Source organism: Pseudonaja textilis, chromosome 3, assembly GCF_049901715.1.
Source record: "Pseudonaja textilis isolate UNSWEBS1 chromosome 3, rPseTex1.2, whole genome shotgun sequence".
NCBI lineage: Eukaryota > Metazoa > Chordata > Lepidosauria > Squamata > Elapidae > Pseudonaja > Pseudonaja textilis.
This window is the reverse complement of record NC_141992.1, coordinates 183,894,226-183,913,287: the sequence shown is the minus strand read 5'-3', so window position 1 is coordinate 183,913,287 and position 19,062 is coordinate 183,894,226. Positions and strand designations below refer to the sequence as shown.

The 19,062-nt window shown below is 39.9% G+C and overlaps 1 protein-coding gene and 1 non-coding gene across 2 annotated transcripts in view; both read left to right on the top strand.

Moving 5' to 3' along the window:
* The window catches only part of EXT1 (exostosin glycosyltransferase 1), a 304,178-nt gene that overhangs the window by 231,891 nt on the left and 53,225 nt on the right, over window positions 1-19,062 (top strand). Inside the window, exon 2 of the mRNA XM_026703588.2 lies at window positions 14,831-14,924. Within this exon, the coding sequence (XP_026559373.1) occupies window positions 14,831-14,924 (94 nt within the window). The remainder of the gene's footprint in view (window positions 1-14,830; window positions 14,925-19,062) is intronic.
* LOC113438372 (U6 spliceosomal RNA) lies at window positions 12,029-12,135 on the top strand. The gene has a single exon (XR_003374401.1). It is a non-coding gene; the product is annotated as a U6 spliceosomal RNA (small nuclear RNA).

The window sequence follows — 19,062 nt, the reverse complement described above, 5'->3', positions numbered from 1 at the left end:
AGGCAGATATAAATAATCCTTCTGCCATCTAGGTCCCTCCCATACTTTTAAAATAGTATCCCAGTTAAATTAGGGCAGGGGTGTCAAACTGAATGCTTAGGGGCTGGATCCGGCCCGCGGGATGCTTATATCTGGCCCACGGGGCCACCCTGGAAACAGCGAAGGACCAGCCCGCAGTGCCTCTGCCAACAAAAACAGAATTCGGGAAGGCTGCCTGTGGCCCTCTTGAGGTCCGTTTTTGCTGGCAGAGGGTTGCAGGAGGCCATTGCAGCCAAAAACAGAGCACACGAGGTCAATGGGCAGCGCTCCCAAGCTCCGTTTTTGCTGGCAGAGGGTTGAAGGAGGCTGTCCCAGCCAAAAAGGAGTTCAGGAGCCCATTTTCGCTGGCAGAGCACTTGGGCCACAACATGCACCCCTGACACGAGTGATGTCGGGCTGGCCATGACCCCCTGGCCACGTCCCCCCTCAAACACATCCCTGATGTGGCCCTTAATGGAATTGTGTTTGATACCTCTGAGTTAGGGAGAATTTCCTAACAATAAGAATAGTTTAATCTGGTTGTTAAAGGTGCCCATGCTAGAATCTGGGAGGCTGTGAGTTGTAGACCACTTTAGGCACAGAGCAATTGAGTGACCTTGAGCCAGCTACTGTCTCAGCCTTAAGAAAGTTACTCCCATCCTCCACTTCCTCTTCCTCCATGGGGAGCAAACATTTCCCTATTATGTTTTGCTCAGGGGTGGGACTCAACTGGTGTTACTACTGGTTCGGTGACTACATTTTGTGCGTGCATGCGCGCTTTGTGCCTTTGTGCGCACGTGTAAAAAAACCTTAAGCTGTGCCACCCGGACAGCTGCAAAACGCTGCACGCAGGTGTGCACAGCATTTGAAAAGCCTCTTTTTTCCTGCTTTTTCAACCTCAGCTGTGCCGCGCAAAGCAGCTGAGGTTGAAAAAGCAGGAAATAAAGGACAAGTAAGATCCCGGGCGGGCAGGTGGGCCAAACAGCAGCAAACACAGAACCGGTTCAGTGTCTGCTGCTCTTCAGAGCTACTGGTTCTTTAGAACTGGGCAAAACCAGTAGCATCCCACCCCTGGTTTTGCTACTCAAAGTACCCTCATCCAGGTCACTCCATTTTATTCTTCCTGTCCTTACATTTTTTGTCTTCATTCCCTTCCTCAACATTTCATATTGATCACATTCCAATGCACTGAGTAATTTTGGGTCTTCATGGAATTGTTTTCTGAAGAGAAGGTAGAATCTTGGAATGTTTTAATCTTCTTTCCCCCTGTGCCTTCAGTATTCATTTGCTTTGACTCTGTAGTCTCCTTTGGAACTTCAGAACATCAGCTATATGTGTGTTACCATTTTGCTCATACCATGGCATATTTGGGTTGTCTGCATCAAGCAATGGTTGACTAAGCCAACACTAATGAACTGGATAAAGAGAAATTCTCGCATGCCTGTCTCAGCACTTGGCACAAAAATCCTTTTTATGTTGGTTGCAAGGTCATCAGATATCATTATAGCCGAGTATTAAAAATTTCAAAGAAAGGAGGCAGTGTGTTTGATTTATAGAATAATTATCTTGCTTTAGCTGTAACTTGGCTTTGGCAATGATTCTGCAAGTACTCGAAAATTAAATCCATTTTTTATGGCACTACAAGGTATTATCTCACAGCAAATGATAATTAAACACCTGTGAAATCAATTAGCCCTTTAAGGGGGGGGAAAAGTTTTCCAATTATGTATTTGCACCTTCCAAACTTATTTTCCTGTTCATGAGAACTGGAGCCCAACTGGAAAGTGGCTTGAAATTTCTACCAATGGTGTGGAGTGGGAGTGTAAAATGATCCCTAAATGACATTGAACATGAATCCAGACAGCCAATTTAATGGTCATGGTGTGAGAGTCCAATTTGGCTTTCAGAAGCCTTCCTTGAGAATTGTGGCTCTGTCACAGAACTGAGATCTTGACTTTCCTACAAAACCTCACTTAGTGCTTCAGTGCCAAGTGTGATTTGAAAGTGTATTCAAAAGGCAAGATGCTTTATGGAGAAGAAGCGATCTAGACATTGTGTGGCACAAGATCAGGGGGTTTGGTTTGGGTTCGATTCTTGCTTTCTCTCAGGGTGGATTTGATTTAAATCAGGTCGATAGAAATCACTATTTAAATCACCAGTAAAAAGGCTTGATTTAAATCAACTCAATTTAAATCGTAATTTTTAAAGAGCAACTATCATCTCTGTCACGCAGTGGCTCCTTCTCTGACTAGCTGTTGACTCACCGACAGTCCCAGTCACTTTAGTGGGATGGCTGCTGATGCAGCAATGACACAACAAGGTGAGGGATGTAGCAGGCAGCAGGTGAGGGGATGCCCGCTAAAAGACGCTGCCGTGATGGATCTGAAATGACAGGTGCTCTTTAATATTATATTTATAAGCTGCTTAGAAGATTCCACTTTCATTTTTACGGCTTGCCCTTCCTCCTCACACTTAGAGTCTGGTGATACAGATGGATTTCTCTTCACTGAATATAACAGTTTGAAGTGTACCTAGATTTGCAAAACAGTGGGATAAAGGAATATTCCTCAGCTTTGTTTTTATGATTTATCTCATAAATCATACTGTGAAATTGTGTGAATGCATCAATGCAGTGCGTGTTATCTCAGCTTGCAGAGCTTGGATTCATTGAATGGGTTTACCAAAAACGTAAATATTGCAAAATATACAGTCTCATGCTACATAACTAAGCTCCATTTCATGCTGAATAAACTAAATTATTAATTTATCTTAAAACAGAACACTATCTTTAGATAGATTTTTACTCCAAAAGCATTTTATTAAAATAAATTTGATTTTTTTTTTTTAAAAAAATACATTTTAAATCAAAAAAATCCTTCCTCTGCGATATTTCTGGACTCTTGACATAAGCCATTCCTTGCAAATTAGTTAACCAGGAAATCTTGAAATTTTATAGCCTGGGGAAAAAAAAAACCAAGAAAAAGGGCTGTAGTAGCATGTGGTAGCACATGGCTAACTTCATTTGATTTGGGAAGCTAAGCAGGCTCGTGCCTGATTGCTAATTGGTTGGGTTTTCTTCAGAAAATTCCTTTGTTACGTGCTGGGTTAGGAAATTGGAGCAAAAAATAAATAAATACCAGACTGGGAGAAGATACCACTGGGTAGAATTGCTTGGTAGGGAGACGAGAGAAGCGTACAAATTTAATAACAAAATGAATGAAGGTGTTAGTGTGATCATGAACACGGCTTGGCTTTGTTTACTAGGTATCATGCTCTGCTCTTAAGAATCTCTACTTTTTCTTGTCATTTCCCTATCAGTATTTAATAACTTCAGCTGTTGAATGTATAATGAATCCCAATGCTTTGTTGGTAAAAGAGTGTTTCTTCTGTGAGATCTGCAGGTTTGCAGAAAGAGCGTTGACATTACAGAATATGTTGTACTGCTACATCGGACAGCTGGCTGGCAAAAGTCAATATCAGAAGTACCTCATTCTTTAATATTAGACAACTTTATATAGCGTAGGCTCTGGCTGGTGGATTATGATGTTTTGCTGAAAAAACCCAAAAAGGTAGATTCATTGAAGTTTGCCTGCTCCATGCAGTAGGCTTCCGTATATCAGAGGTCTCCAAACTTGGCAACTTTAAGACTTGTGGATTTCAACTCCCAGCACAGATGGCTCAGGAATTCTGGGAGTTGAAGTCCACAAGTCTTAAAGTTGCCAAGTTTGAAGGTCCCTGTTATATATACTTGGTATGTGGAGCTCCATTAGAGATATTCTGCAAAATATGGACATTCTGCGGCAGGTAACCTAAAAAGGAAACAGCTCATTGGAAGTAGGACAATTCTTTTTTGAAACCAGCTTTTGATCATTGATCAGGATTTTCAGTGTATTGTGACTGAATGACTGTAACTTTGTCTTTTGTACCCTTATGATTTATATGGACGGTTTCCTAGTATGATTTGATTGCTTATTGTACCCGGGAGTGAGATTCTACCGGTTCTGTACGGCTCTGTAGAACCGGTAGCTCTGAAGAGCAGCAGACATAGTGCCGGTTCCATGTCTGCCGCTGATTTGGCCCACCCGCCCGCCTGGGCTGTTACCTGACCTTTATTTCCTGCTTTTTCAACCTCAGCTGCTTTGCGTGGCACAGCTGAGGTTGAAAAAGCAGGAAAAAAGGCCTTTTTCAAATGCTGCGCACCCACGCGCAATGCTGCACAGCTCTCCAGGCAGCAAGCTGATGATGTTTTACACGCATGAGCAGCGCACGTCAGGTGTGCGTGCAAAGCATGCATGCGCATGCAAAATGTAAATCACCAAACCGGTAGTTACATCGGTTGGATCCCACCCCTGATTGTATCCTATGACTATCATTAAGTGTCGTACTTATGGTTCTTGACTCTTGATGAATGTATCCTTTCTTTCATGTATACAGAGAGCATTCGCACCAAGACAAATTCCTTGCGTGTCCAATCACACTTGGCCAATAAAAGAATTCTAATTCTAATTTTGTATAGTACAGTACTTATGCCCTTTATGCGTGCTTTGAATGGAAAGGATTAGACTGATAAAATTCAAGAGGGCTGTGGTTTAAAGCTGGATCCCACATTTACATATTTTTAAGACTACCAATCTGATCCCTATAATAGATTATTCATGGGTCTCCTTATTTACTGCAAAAATATTATTCTTTATTTGCTGGAGATTAAAGTCTTTGATTTTGAACAAAAGAAACCCTTTTTAATAATGGTTATTTTGGAACAAAATGACCAGATATCTTTTTTTTAAAAAAAAAAAAACAGGGTTCAAATTAGTTCAGGAGTGAGCCACACAATATTTGGGGAGAGGGAGGAGTAGTTTCTTAAAATTGTGGTATTTTCAGTGAAGGGGAAAACCTTAAATGGAAATATGTGAGTTATGTCTTAACAAATTGAGCTGAACCCTTGCCAGCTGTTTGTAATGGGTGGAATAGTAAAGAATCAGGAATTCCAAGAAGTTTGAAGGAAGAGGAGGAGGAAAAGGAAGAAGGAGGAGGAAAAAGAAGAGATTGTACAATCTTGTAAATGGAAATTACAAGAACATGGTAAAGTGCCAACACAGCATTTCTGCATTTACACCTGGATGATAGATGAGGTCGTGTATGTTTTCTCAGCTACGGGTGGTAAAAAGGAGGGATATTTCAATTAAACTGTGAATAAATTAGAATTGATTACAAATAGGGCCATTTGTTTATAGCTGGAAGCATGCACCACTTAATCATTGTGGAAAAGAGCCTGAAAGCTAATAAAATGTATGACAGATTCTTCTGGAATGAAGTAAGGCACAGGAATGCAAGCAAGGCTATTTACATCAACTTCAGAAGGCAGAATTTATTTATTTATTTGCATATTTGTCGATGCTGTCTCCTACAATTCTGGTAAATTTGAAAATGCTTCTAGTAAAACCTGGTACATACATTGCATAGACCACACTGGAAGGTGTTCCTAAGTGCAGCTTAGCATGGGGCCTCCAAATTAAGTAAAACAATTATCTCCCTGAGCGGCTTTCTCTACTATTTGTCCCTTCTGTCTTGAAGACCCACTTGGGGAAAAAAAACTTAATTTTCATTACTTTATGAGGTGATAGTAGAAGGGACAGGCTATTCCAAAGCAAAGGAGCTGTTACTGAGAAGTTTGGATTGTGTACTCCAGTGGTGGGATTCAAATTTTTTTACTACCGGTTCTGTGGGCGTGGCAGGGGAAGGATACTGTAAAATCTCCAGTCAGAGGTGGCATTTGCCAGTTCTCCGAACTACTCAAAATTTCCACTACAGGTTCTCCAGAACTGGTCAGAACCTGCTGAATACCACCTCTGGTGTACTCCCTCCACCAGTCTATTTTAGGCAGACAGAATCTATCTGGGTTGCTTAAAGTGTTATGGCTTGGCAAGTCTATTAGTCTTTAAAAGAAAATCAGAGTTGGAAGGGATCTTGTAGGTCATCTAGTCCAACCTCCCACCCTACACCATTTCTGACAAATGGTAGTCCAATCTTTTCTTGAAAGCCTCCGGTGATGAAGCTCCCACAACGTCCGAAGGCGAGCTTCCATTGGTTGATTGTTCTGACTGTCAGAAAGTTTCTCCTTAGTCCAGTGGTCTCCAAACTTTCTAGCTTTGCAGCATTGGTGTGGGGAGAGGGAATGGTTTTGTGCAAGCAGCCAGTGAAGCAGGAGCACTTGCCCGCCATTTGCATGGCCTGGTTCCAAATAGGCCACAGTCTGGTACTGGGCCGTGGCCTGGAGGTTGGGGACTAGCTGATGTCCTGAGAAGGCTGATGGAGCAGTCTGGGATGAACAGGAGGAGACTTCTGAGGTGTTAAAAGCTTGATACACAGTCTTGCCACCTATATTGGAAAGAAAATTACTGGTAATTATAAGGCTATTGACATACAGCCCCAATGATTAAGAAGTGGATATCTTCTTCCATCGATTGTAGAATTTGTGAATTGGTACCTATAGCTTCTTTGAGTACCTTTCAAAAGCAAGCCAGCACCTTGTTTTTTTAATGAGCAATCCTAAAAGTCGCTATCATGACACCACCATATATACGATAGGAATAATGGTCAAAATACTGCAGAATGAGACTCTACAGGCTAAATCGAACCTTCTCACACTTTGCTTCTCTTAAATCAATTAATTTGCAGAAGACATAATGACCCGACAAGTTCCAGGACTCTAATACCGAAGTTAGCAATATTTGTGAGCTGGGGGTAGAAATGAAATTTTGGAAGCAGGTCAAAGGCACACTTGGAAAAGACTTGCAATGGTTGATTATGGTCCCACCATATTCTCTAGCTTCCCTGGATATTCCCCACCACCACCGCTTCTATACTCAATCTTTACTCTCCTTCCTTCCTTCCTTCCTTCCTTCCTTCCTTCCTTCCTTCCTTCCTTCCTTCCTTCCTCATTTAAAAACAAGGCATACGGCTGCAAAACCTATTCACTCAAAATATCTAAAATTGCCTAGGATATTTCTGAAGATAATAATGCTACAAGTTAGCTTACAATTGCTCGTTGCAATGTGCCAACTTTCCATGGTTATTTTAAAATTTAAATTAATGTCAGGTAGACAGAGAATTGTCAGGGACAAAGGGAGTATCTGGTAATCCTCTGCTTACTGTTGCTGCAGTAGAAGGCTTAAAGAATTGATCACGATTAATTTTGAAACAAGTTTTCTCTTCCATCCAGTGAAAGAAGTTTTCATAATAATATGTTATATAGCTTTTTATTCTTTCTACAGATATAACTATTTTTGGTATTTTAGAATTCCACTACCCCAAAAACAGAAAGTGGTGTTATGCTACCTAAATGCATCTCATAATGGATTAATGCAAATTATTATTATTATTAATAATATGCAAATTATGGTACTCCAACAGTTTGTCTACAGCTGTGAGAAAAGAATTACGGATGAGTTACCTTGAACACACAGCAGAATAACTGAGATACTTCTGTACCTTAACAATTCCGCAGATTTAAGGTTTAATTATAAGTAAAACACAAAACCTACATGACTATCCAATAAATCAGTGTTAAGCCTGAAGAAAATGTTATCTTGCAGGAAGAATTCTTTGTGAGCAAGTGATATAGATTATTTGGGAATACATTTCACCTTTTTTTTGTCCCCTAAGTTACACAATATATGAGTTTTGAGATTCTCGTATAAGTTTCTTCTTCTGTTCAGCTCTAAAAGAACAGCTTGCATGATGAAAAAAACAGGTAATAGGGATATTTCAAAAAATTCTCACTAATGTTTAGATCTTCCACCTGATATGAAAGAACTAATATAGGTTGGGAGTATTTGAAATGTTAGTCAAATGTTAGTTACAGCAGGAGAAATGTTTTTGTCAAATGGAATGTCCTAAATATTTGTTATCTCATCAGGTGGTATGTGTGTGTGTGTGTGTGTGTGTGTGCGCGCATACATCTGATGAGATGTGTGTACTAAGATTTTCACAAAAGGGACCTTGGTGAAAGATCATTCCCATTAATTTCAGCAGATTCAAACGTTAAGCAGATCCATGAGGGGGAAGCATATTGTGTTTCCTTAAGTAGAACTCCTTCATAAATTACAATTCTGAATTCATTTGTTATTCTCATGGGGATATTTGGGGTTGGATTCTTCTAGGTAACAAGAGCCTAGATTTTATCCCAAAGGTTCTTTTATCCCAGAAGGCAACTGGGTTTTCTTAGTTTCAAAACTGGAAAAGCTTCTTGGATGGGAACTGAATGGGACAACCATGACCTGGAAGACTGAGAATCTCCTTAGACATTTAGTCTAAATTTTAAAACCTATAGATAGTCCTCAACTTACTACAGTTCATTTAATGACCATTCAAAGTTTTACAACAGCACTGAAAAAAGCAACATGATCATTTTTCACATGGCCATTGCAGCATCCCTACAGTCACATGACCAAAATTCGGATGCTTGGCAACTGACTCATATTTATGACGGTTGCAGTATCCCAAGGATCACATGATTACCTTTTGCAACCTTCTGACAAACAAAGTCAGTGGGAATGTCAGAATCACTTAACACATATGTTACCAACTTAAGAACTGTGATGATTCAATTAATTGGGGCAAGAAAGGTCATAAAATTGGACAAAACTCATTTAAAGCTGCCTTATGCTCCAACAAGTTTTTAAAAAGATGTTGGATAACCATTTGTCTGAAGTGGTGTAGGGTTTCCTACCTAAGCAGGGGGTTGGACTAGAAGACCTCCAAGGTCCCTTCCAATTCTATTATTCTATTCTACTTTAAAGCAGACATTATGGGCTCAGTTGTGGTTAGGTCGAAGCCTACCTATAATAAATAATGCCATATTTCAAAGCTGGTTCTTCTTGTAGACATGTTTTTAAGAATGATAGTTCAATTTTTAATATAACAAATGAATGTCTACAGCATCAGGCAAATTTTGATCTGTAATCTACAGGCAAATTTTGGTCTGCGATCTTACAAGAATTTGAGAACTTCTGAAATATTTCAGAAAAAAACAAATTGGGAAGCTGTAACAAAAGAATTCTAGTGATTACTCTTTGGGTGGAAACAGAATTAATTTTTTTTCTGCGCTATTTTCTTTCTCACAGCATGTAAAGACTGCCCGATTCTCTTTTGCTCCAAGAGCTTCAATTTCCATCTGTGTCTTATTTTGGTAACAGTCAAACCTGCTATCATACAGTTTTCAGCTGACTGTGTGAGAACGTTACCTCATGTATCAGATGAATTCTCTCTTGGAATTTCTAATTTAATTACTAGTTCATAATTAATCAGTGCACTACGTTTTCAGATGAAGGATTCCTAGCGTGAGATTAGATCACAAGAGCTAAGAAGAATGTTTTGGAGTGTGCTTTGCAAATCTGATCCGGAGGCCTTTAACCAAGAGCTGGGGTGTGAGAGAAGGGACCAGAAAATAGTGCAAAACCCAGTTTGGGATATAGGAAAGAACGGGAGGGAGGGAGGGAAGGAAGGAAGGAAGGAGGAAGGAAGGAAGGATCATCTTTTCCAAGCTGATACTTAGATTCCATTATTTCACTACTGAAAAATACTGAGTAGACTGCAACCAGTGGTATCCTTAGCAAAAAAGAAAATGAAGAGTCGTGTAGGTAGCAAGACTAGATCCCTTTGATCTTTAATTCAATGGATTTTCAAGTATCCTCCTCTTCCTAAGCATGTGCTCCTGACTCCTAAAGGATCAAAGTAGTAAAACAAAAAAATTATATGTAAGAAGGGTCGGTCCAACACTGAAAAGTGTCTATCAATCACTTTGGATAACAAGGATGTGAGACTATTCATCTATTTCCACAAAACTCAATGCTTTGTACTGTTCTGAAATGGGGCGGAGGTAAAAATTCTTCTTCCTTCCTTGGAGACCAGCATTTTAGGGCCTTGAAGAATCTCTGACTAATATACATTTTATAGGTTTGGAAAACACTCTCTCCTTTTCTTCAGCAGCATTCAAAACTTACCAGGAAATGAGAGAATAAAAAACCTGTTAAAAAGACAGGGATATTTTTTTTTCTTCTCGTGGAAATATTCCGTATTATCTGAGCTTAGGGGGTTTGTGCCTAGGCCCGAGCTGGTAATGTTTCTTCATTGAGCTACATTCTTCCCCCAATTGTATGAGTCTTCAGACTAGAGATTGCTATCGCATTGTTCTTTGAACATTTCAAAGATTGCCAGTTTTAAATTAACCCTAGATAGAGTTCTAAAATTATCAGTTTCCAGTTGAGATAATGCAAGTGCTAAATAACAGTATTTTTTTCTTTTTTTTCTTTTGTGTCTGGAAGGTCTTACATGGCTGCTAGAAATGTCCCTTTCTAAAATCTGTAGCTTTTCTAAACTTTTAAGTGTGTTTTACATGGGACTAGTGCATATAGATCCTAGTGAGAAATACATATATTTGGATGCACAGAAAACTTTTCTTCATGCAAAATGCCTGTGGAGATTCTCACTCATCCAGGCCATGGTTGTCCCAAAAGAGCTTTTTTTAAGAGGCAACTGGACTTTCTGGTTTTTCTTTGAAGATGTTTCGCTTTTCATCCAAGAAGCAAAAACATCTTTAAAGAAAAGCCAGAAGTCTACTTGTCTCTTGAAAAAAGCACCTTTGCGACTTTTCTCCATGCAGTGTATCTTGAAAAAGAAGATCTTTGATGTATAAGGAAAAAGGTGATTGAGAAGCAGCAAACTACTTCTTCTCCTCCTCCTCCTCCTCCTCCTCCTTTTCCTCCTGTAAACTCATCACCCAAAGTCCAGTTGCCTCTTGAAAAAAGAATAAAAGAAAATACACTTCTATCCCTTTACACCAGGGGTCGCCAGCCTTTTGGACCTCAGGGACCATCAAACTCATAATTTTAATCCTGGGGACCACTAATATGAATTTTGACTAACGGTGGCTGCGGGAAAAAAAGTCTGCAGGAAAATTCCCCGCCCTGTTTTCCTACTGATAGATCATTCTTTATTTGGGATCACAGCTCCATTCTCAGCGGGAAGAGAGAGAGACGTTTGGCTTCATGCAAGGAAAGCAGCAGAAGCAGCAGAAGTCTTTCTTTCTCTCCCCCAAACTCTGCCAGAATGGCGCAGCCTCTTGAAGCAGGATGCCTTGCAGGGTCCCAAAGACTCATTTCTGGTGGAGAGAAAGAAAGACTTTTGCTGCTTTCCTTGCGTGCAGCCAAAAGCAGAAGAAAGAAGCAGAAAGAAGCAGTCCAGTGGCCAGGCCAGGTGCGTGGGGCGAGTGGGGCAAGTTCCCCCCCTCCATCCTTTCCCCCTTCCTCTCACTACCTCGTATTCACAATGCAAGCGACACAAGTCTTGTGTTCCTGTGGGCCATGTGGGTGGCACAGCCTTGTGTTCCCACACGGCCTGGATTAATTACTTTGGGGGTGACATTTCTCTGCGGACCACCAAAATTTTCTTGTGGACCACTAGTGGTCCCCGGCCCCCTGGTTGGTGATCACTGCTTTGCACAACCTAACAGGTTGCAGAATTCTGTACTTCCCACAATGCAGAATGCAGGTCACTTTCATTTTATTTTATTTTTACTGCAGAGCTTTTGTTGGGAAGCCCAATAAAATGACATATTTTAGCTTCAGTAGACAGTCTACAACACTTCAGAATGATTGCAAACAATTTTCACTGCTTTAGGTATACAATTGTGTTTCTTTTTTATTCTTGTTTAAAAACGGGGGGCTTTGTGCGCCTAGTTAGTAACTGGATAAAAATCCCAGGGCTGAAGGATAAAAAATGGCAAGTTGGGAACACATGCTAGAAGAAGTCAGTGGCTGCTCCCAAGGAAACTGCAGTGTTTGATCAATGTAGTCATCAGGAGCCATGCTTAGTTCAAAGTCACATTACCTTGTATTTGTACTGCAGGCTGCAATGAGGTGTGGAAATGGGCAGCCAAGCTTAATGCTTTTACTGAAGCATTGAGAGCATCTACACATCAGGCTGATGCTAAAACAGGAAAACTCAGGTTATGCTTGCTTGGACAGCCTGTATGCTAAAATTGGAACAATATAGAGCAGATTAGCATGGCAACTGTGCAAGAATGATGTAGGGTTTGGTGGCCAATAAAAGATGGCCTTTTAAGAGGCTTTCCAAGGACTCTGGAAATGAGATCCAGAACAAAGGAGTGAGCCAGCACTAAATCTGATATAAACTAAATGTCATTCAGATTATAAATTAGATCCAGTTTTCTGTTCTTCCCTGTATGCTTCATCCTTTATCCCTGTTTCGCCATGTTAAAAAAAAATCAAGATTTGTTCTGAACAACAGAAAGCAGCATACAGATGTTTAAATTACAATTCAATGGTAGCATTTTGACTGTTCTATACTGAAATCCTAAAGGCAATAGGAGCAGATAAAGTCTTTTCCTTTCTCCGGTTATTTTACAGTCAGTCTCAAAATAGATGCTATATTTGTCAGTTCTTTCATGCTACACTAAAGATGTGATTGGGGAAACTTGAACAATTGGCTGATCAACTTTGGAATGAAATTTTGTTTTGTGCAGACATAAATGAGAAATTAAAGACTGACATTAAAGATAGTAGAGGAAAAGATAGTGAGAAGATTCCCCCCCCTTTCTTTTAGATGTTTTGTAGTTTTAAATAACAGAAAGGTGGAATGTTTAATTGGGTTTCATGAAGTTCGTCTTAACTTATTTCAAGGACCCTTTTTCATGCAAGTTATACACCCTTGTTTAAACCAGTCTGACTTCCTAGTGATAAGTCCTATCAAAATTAGCTCACATCTGTCTTTGTATCTTTTAGGAGAATAAATATAAAAATAGAGCTGAATTTCCATTTCTGTATATTCTATTCTTTTCCTCTGCCCAATACAAAAAGAAGAATGTTTTTTTTTTAATGGTGCCTCTAGGCTATGATTAAATGAGATTATTAGGGTTGGGTAAATTTTGCTGCATGGTTTTAACTGTCAAAATAGCACCTATTTGCAGTTTACAAAAGTCTCTGGAGAAATAAATGTATCGGTGTTCAAGTTAGAGTGGAAGAGATATTTAATCTTGGCTTTCTTGACATCAGTTTAGCAGTTGGACGTTTTCAAATCATTACAGGTTTGCCAAAAGTACCATTAGCTACAATCTGAATTGAAACTTTTAGGTATTTAATGTGGAGGGTTTTTTTTGGGGGGGGGGAGAGGTAAAAGCTTTTGCAAAAGTTCGCTGAAATTTAAAAGAAAGTCGGGTGTTCGTGAATGCATTAACTTTGAGAAACCCTGGAGGAATCATACTTTATGTTGTTGCCAATTTTTATTTTTCTTTAGTCTCTACTGTTATGTTATAAGGCAAATAAACATTAAGAATTGTCCCTCTTTCTCACTGAATTCATGCTTGCTGACCCATATGCACAATATGATTCATTCAAATAATAAATAAATAATTACAAATAAACAAAGAATTCCCTCAACGTTGTTCAATTGATACAAATTCTGCACTACTATTATTATTAATCTTGTCATCACTCCTTATCACCCATCCCCTCCCACTTCTGACTGTATGACTGTAACTTTGTCGCTTGTATACTTACGGTTTGTATTGACTGCTTCCTAGTATTTGATTGCTATCCTATGATTATTATTCAGTGTTGTACCTTGTGATTCTTGACGAATGCATCTTTTCTTTTATGTATACAGAGAGTATTTACACCAAGGCAAATTTCTTGTGTGTCCAACCACACTTGGCCAATAAAGAATTCTATTCTATTCATTCTATCCCTTCTTTGTCCTTAGATAGACAAAATTAGGTGCAGGATAGACTAGTATGCGATCAAAATCAATGGACTAAATTTGTCCATTGATTTTGATAGACTGCTTTAACCATGGCCAAGCCTGTATTCAAACTACAATCTTTCCAACAACAGTGCTGCTATTCCTACAAAATATAAAATCATGTATTTCTCATTGATCACATCAAGATTTTGTGTGGTTCCGTTCAATTTATTGAATTAATCACAATTGGCAGGGTTAAAATGACAAACTAAACCAATATTCATAGTTTAAAAGTAATAATGGAGAAGTTCACCAAACTACTGATTTAAAACCAAACAGAACTCTCTTGTATAGTCCAATAGAAAATTGTGTAATCCAGAACTGTAATTGCTGATCTTCCCAATGAAAAATAGATTTTGAAATAAAATTATCCTGACACTGATTTGGTGTGCCAGTGAGTTGCTTCTTCTATTCCCAACTGTTTTTTCAAATGCAGACTCAGAAAATCCCTAGTAAGAATGTAAGCAATGGCAGTCAAAGTGATGATAAACAGCATATGGTAGCATATTCATACTTGTTTGCAACTGAAAATTAGCCTGTGTTGTTCATAGGATCACCGGACTAAGCTATATCTAGACAGGAGTTTCTTAACTTTGGCCACTTTTAGACATGTAGCCATGCTGGCTAGGAAATTCTAGGAGTTGGTCGTCGTCATCATCATCATCATCCCAATATACATTTTGAATAATTTTTTTTGGGATCTTTTTATTCTATAGGTCATGGATGAATTTCCTTCCTTCCTTAGTTTTTAAAATAAGAATCAATTGTAAGGTGCTCCTACCATATACTCTGCTTGAACACATGGACTCAAAAAATTAATTCATACATTTTGCCTCACTCTTTTTTCTTCTTACTGTTACTTCAACTTTACAAATGTGAAATTTTCCAGAAATTATTCTAACAACAGATGTCCACTGCCAGATGTTTATATTTTCATGCACAATTATCTTGGGATCCATTATTAATTAATTATTTTATTCTCTTTTCCCCTTAGGTATGATTATCGTGAAATGCTGCACAATGCCACTTTCTGTCTGGTCCCCCGGGGCCGGAGGCTTGGGTCCTTCAGGTTCTTGGAGGCCCTGCAGGTAAAAACTATGGACATTTTAGCTCTATTTAAGCTTTTTTTTTCTCTTGTAAAATTCTGTCTTAGGTAATATTGTGTCAGGGAAAGGAAGAGCAAAGCAGAAATTACATTTCAGTGGATTTACTTGCTTTCAGAAATTGTGGGTGTTCCAACACTGGAGATTTTAAAGAAGAGATTGGTTAGTTATTTGTCCGGAATAGTATATGGCATGGGTGTCAAACTCAAGGCCCACGGCCCAGATCTGGCCTGCAGGGTGCTTAGATCTGGCCCAGAGGGCCTCCCTAGAAATAATGAAGGACTGGCCCGTGGTGTCTCTGCCAGAAAAAACGGAACTCGCAAGGGCCGCACGCGACTCTCCCTAGCTCCATTTTTGCTGCAGAGGGTTGTGGCTGTCCATTTTCACTGACAGAGTGCTCCAGCCACCACAGGCGCCCCCAACACGAGGGACATCAAGCTGGTCATGCCCAGCCCGGTCCCCCAAGGTCAAACACAATCCTGATGCGGCCCTCAATGAAATCGAGTTTGACACCCCAGTATAGGATGTCTTGCTTGAGCAAAGGGGTTTAATTAGAATAGGAACCTCCAACCCCCAAGATATGGACTGGTACCGGTCCATGGCCTACTGGGAACTGGGACATCTGGAGGTGAGTGGCAGGTGAGCAAATAAAGCTTCCTCTGTATTTGCAGCCACCTCCCAACGCTAGCATCACTGCCTCAGCTCAGAATGGGGCAATTCACAGCCGCCATCTCACTGCCGCATGCTCACCCCAGCCAATTTGCCTTAGGCGACTCTCTGTGAGGCAGCTTGCCCTCTAGGACAATTCACCATGAGTGAGATACTGTTGTTTCCTCAAGCCAAATGCCAGAGACGAATGGAACCTCCTCCTCCTCCTCCTTTTCTCTCTCCCTCCCTCTCTTTCCCTCTCTCCTCCATACATGATGCAAACATGCTCGCACACATATATATGGAGAGGATAAGTGGATGCACATGGAGAGGGGAGGTTGTGTGGATTTGCCCTCCAAGAGAGTGTGCTTCCTTCACACACGCACACACACCAGTGTGTTTAGCCTGCTGGAGCAGCATCAGGGAATTGAAAGGGCTCAGGTGAGGAGAAGGAGCAGGGGTTGGAGGAGGACACCATGCATGTAATTGAGTATATTTACCATAATTATTTCACTGATTGGTGATTAAAAGCACACCCTCCTGAAAGTTGGAGCTTTCTGCTGGTTGATCTGAAGAACTTTGCAAAGGCTTATAAAGGGGGAAAATAAAGACACACAACTAAGGGTCCAATAAAACTTGGCTGTGCATATGTTCAACATAGAACTATCTTTCCTTCCTTCCTTCCTTCCTTCCTTCCTTCCTTCCTTCCTTCCTTCCTTCCTTCCTTCCTTCCTTCCTTCCTTCCTTCCTTCCTTTCTTTCTTTCTTTCTTTCTTTCTTTCTTTCTTTCTTTCTTTCTTTCTGTTTTCCCCCTTTACAAGCCTCACTGAAGTTCTTTGGCTCAACCAGCAAAAACCTCCAACTTTCATTCATTTGCTTCTCATTACCAATCAATGAAATAGTTATGATAAATATATTCAATCGTTGCAGAGGGCGGGGGGAGCCAAGCTCAGGGCAGGGCTCCCACTGATTCTGCATTTATGGTGGGTTGTATAATTATTTCATCCTGTATTACAATGTAATAATAATAGAAATAAAGTTCAGAATAAATGTAATGTGCTTGAAGTATCCCAAAACCTCCCCCACCCCCCCACAAGTCTTTGGAAGAATTGTCTTCCATGAAACCAGTCAATGGTGCCAAAAAGGTTGGGCACCCTGGACTAGATGACCTTTAAAGTCCTTTCCAACTCTGTTTTTCTTCATCCATTCTTCTTCAGGAGAGATTAGCAGGGACACACAGGGCTTTCTCACTATCAAGAGATATGGTTATATTTCCGTAAAGGTGGATTGTCCTAGACCAGGGATAGGGAAACTTGGCTCTTTCATCACTTATGGACTTCAACTCCCAGAATTCCTGAGTGAGCCATAAAAGGTTCCACATCCCTGGCCTACTGGTTTTTCAGTTGTGGGGGAAATATGTCCTACATTTGTATATTAAATAGTCCCATTCAAGTCAAAAATTGATTTCCTCCACAAGTGAAAAACCAGTAGGCCTCAGGAATTCTCAAGAATTCTGGGAGTTGAAGTCCATAAGTGATAAAAGAGCCAAGTTTCCCTAAGATATAAATTGCCTTAGACCACTGGAAAAATAGAGTTACTTCAGAGCAAAGATGGTGATTTTTTTGTTGAAAATATACATCACTTACCGTATATTGGCTCTCAGAGCCAGAAAATAATATTGACCTATCGCATATTCGGAAGATACGAAATTCCACCAAGAGATTTGGATGTTTTGTTTTATTTTTTTAACTGAGATGTACTCATTTGAAGACTTAACACTATAATTTTTACACTTCCACTGAAGTGGAATTGGAAAACATGTTTCAAGTTTTAGCAGTCCAGTCCATGGGGGCTTTGAGGTTTATATGGAATTACAGGTTTATAAAATTAGCCTAGATTTCCTTATTGCATGCTAAATAACTCTTAAGCAGTAATTTCTGTTTGTTAGACATTCTCAGGGAAACGAAGCTCCAGGACAATTAAAATGACGAAAATAAAATGATTTTTTATTGTTTTATCCACTCCATCTGAGACATGTTTGGGAGAATTATCTTGCTGCTATAACTTCTATGCTTGACAATGCAGTGATCCACCAGGATTTTACAAAAAAGATACTGAACATTGCACAGTTAAATATAGAAAGCAGAATTACCCAATTCACACAACATGCGTTTCACTTCTTTTTTCCACTATCCCTTAACATCTGTTTTCAGCCCTGACTCCTAGGATGCCTAAGCCTGGTTTAATTTTCTTTGGCAATAGGATTTTCCCAAGGATTGTACATGGTCCATAAAGAAGTCTGAATGGAAAACTATTACTTTTGCTATCCTTACAGAAGTCTGAAAGAAAAGATGTCATTATCCTTAGAGAATCACTGAGAAACTATCCCCAAAATCAGTTTTTGGCCCCGAGTCAAAGGAGACCTAACCCTAACACTATTCCTAACTCTTTCATTTTCATTGGCAACGGAATTTTCCTATGCATTTTCCTGTAGTTCACAAAGAAATCAGAACAAAAGCAGTCACAATGTCTTTCCTTAGAGAATCTCTAAGACTCTTATCTCCAATATCAATTCTTGTCTCTGATTCCAAGAAAACATAAGCCTAATCTTAACACTACTTTTATTTTCATTGCCAATTATGTTTTCCCATGTAATTTTCTGTGGTCCACACATAGGTTTGAATGAAAAGCTGTCAAATTATCTTCCATTAGAGAACCTTAATGAATCTATCCCTAGCATTAGCTTTCAGCCCTAACTACAAAGGGGATACAACCAGTGGTGGGATTCAAATTTTTTTACTACTGGTTCTATAGGCGTGGCTTGGTGGTTATGGCAGAGGAAGGATGCTGTAAAATCCCCATTCCCACCCCACTCCAGGAGAAGGATACTGCAAAATCCCATTCCTTCTCTACCCCGCTAAGCTGCTGCTTTCCAGCTCCATTCTCCTGGGCAGGGCAACAAAAGAAGACCCAGCCAATCAGCTGGGACTCGGGAATAAATAGGGGTGAGCCCAGTCAGAGGTGGTATTTGCTGGTTCTGCAAAGTACTCAAAATTTCCGCTACCAGTTCTCCAGAACTGGTCAGAACCTGCAAAATACCACCTCTGGATACAACCCTGCAACATCTTCTGTCATTGGTTATGCTGGCCAAATTGTCTAGTTTTTTTTTTCTTTCCTTGATCATTTTATCCATGGGTTATCATTCAAGGTTTAACCATAGTTTCAACTGAGAGAATGTGACCATCCTAGACCAGGCCAAATCCAAAAATGCCAGGGAATTTCTAGAAGCCTGGCATCCTGACAAATCAGCCATCAATAGACACATAGACATTAACAACATCTATGGACTGTGCAAAAGAGACAATCAACCAGCCCAAAAGAGAAAAAGACTCCAGCATCTCTATCAGGAATCAGCACTCAGATCAGCATAGATTAACTCCAAGGACAACTTCAGACCAACAGTCAAGTTGCAATAT